This window comes from Priapulus caudatus, unplaced genomic scaffold, assembly GCF_000485595.1.
Source record: "Priapulus caudatus unplaced genomic scaffold, Priapulus_caudatus-5.0.1 Scaffold166, whole genome shotgun sequence".
NCBI lineage: Eukaryota > Metazoa > Priapulida > Priapulimorpha > Priapulimorphida > Priapulidae > Priapulus > Priapulus caudatus.
In genome coordinates this window covers 261,723-262,833 of record NW_014577227.1, presented here as the reverse complement: position 1 = coordinate 262,833, position 1,111 = coordinate 261,723, and the positions used below count along the sequence as shown (strand labels likewise).

Sequence of the window (1,111 nt, the reverse complement as noted above, 5' to 3'; positions counted from 1 at the left end):
TATCCGCTCTGTTCGATTATCGACTATGTTCGATTATCGACTATGTTCGATTATCCGCTCTGTTCGATTATCCGCTCTGTTCGATTATCGACTCTGTTCGATTATCCGCTCTGTTCGATTATCCGCTCTGTTCGATTATCGACTCTGTTCGACTACCCACTCTCTTTTACGAGGTGCAGGAAGAGACACATGCGTGCGCGCGGGAGTACCTGGCGCTGCTCTGCTGCGATCGCTGCAGGAAACGAGACGAGATGCTCAGCCTGTGGTCGGCGGCATCGGTGGCGGAGACGAGGCTCTCCATGCGACGCTCCATCTTGTCGAGCGACTGTCCGAACTTCTCCTGTGACGTGAGCAGGTTCGACACGCCGCCGCCGCCGCCGCCGCCGCCGCCGCTCTCGTACTGGCTTTTGATGAACTTCTCCTTGTCCATGTGATCCTGCAGGAAGGCGCATGCGGTTAGAACAAACCGCAACTCCCACATCAGTTGCACTCCTCCTCCTCATCCTCCCGGTCCTCCTCCTACTCCTCCTTATCCTCCTCCACCTCGTCCTTCTCTTCCTCCTCCTCCTCATCCCCTTCCCTCTCCTCCTCCTCCTCCTCCTTCTCCTCCACCTCTTCCTCCCTCTCCCCCTCCTGCTCCGTCGCCTCCCTACCTTCTTCTCCTGCTCATCCCTCCCCTCCCCCTCCTCCTCCTCCACCCCTTCCTCCCTCTCCCTCTCCTCCTCCTCCTCCTCCTCCTCCCTACCTTCTCGAGGTGGGCGCCGAAGAACTGTTTGTTGACCTTGGAGGGTGTTGTGGGTATCGAGGCGCTCGTCACCGTGCTGCTGCTGTCCTCGCCGACGTCCGTCGACTCGCCCTGATCCGTCGTCGTCTCCTCGTCCGACGGCGACTCCGTGTCTGCGCGAGAGACAGACGCGTGCGTATGAGACGCGAGCGCATGAGACGCGTGTGAGGCGCGAGTGCATGAGATGGGAGAGACAGACGCGTGCGCATGAAACGCGAGCGCATGAGACAGATGCGAGCGCATGAGACGCGAGCGCATGAGACAGATGCGAGCGCATGAGACGCGAGCGCATGAGACAGATGCGAGCGCATGAGACGCGAGCGCATG

General features: G+C 60.0%; 1 protein-coding gene across 1 annotated transcript in view; it reads right to left on the bottom strand.

The window, feature by feature from the left end:
* LOC106806518 (mitogen-activated protein kinase-binding protein 1-like) overlaps nt 1–1,111 on the bottom strand; it is a gene marked incomplete in the record, with an annotated part of 88,752 nt that overhangs the window by 3,916 nt on the left and 83,725 nt on the right. Inside the window, 2 exon segments of the mRNA XM_014808487.1 lie at nt 210–436; nt 746–897. Coding sequence (XP_014663973.1) covers nt 210–436; nt 746–897 — 379 coding nt within the window.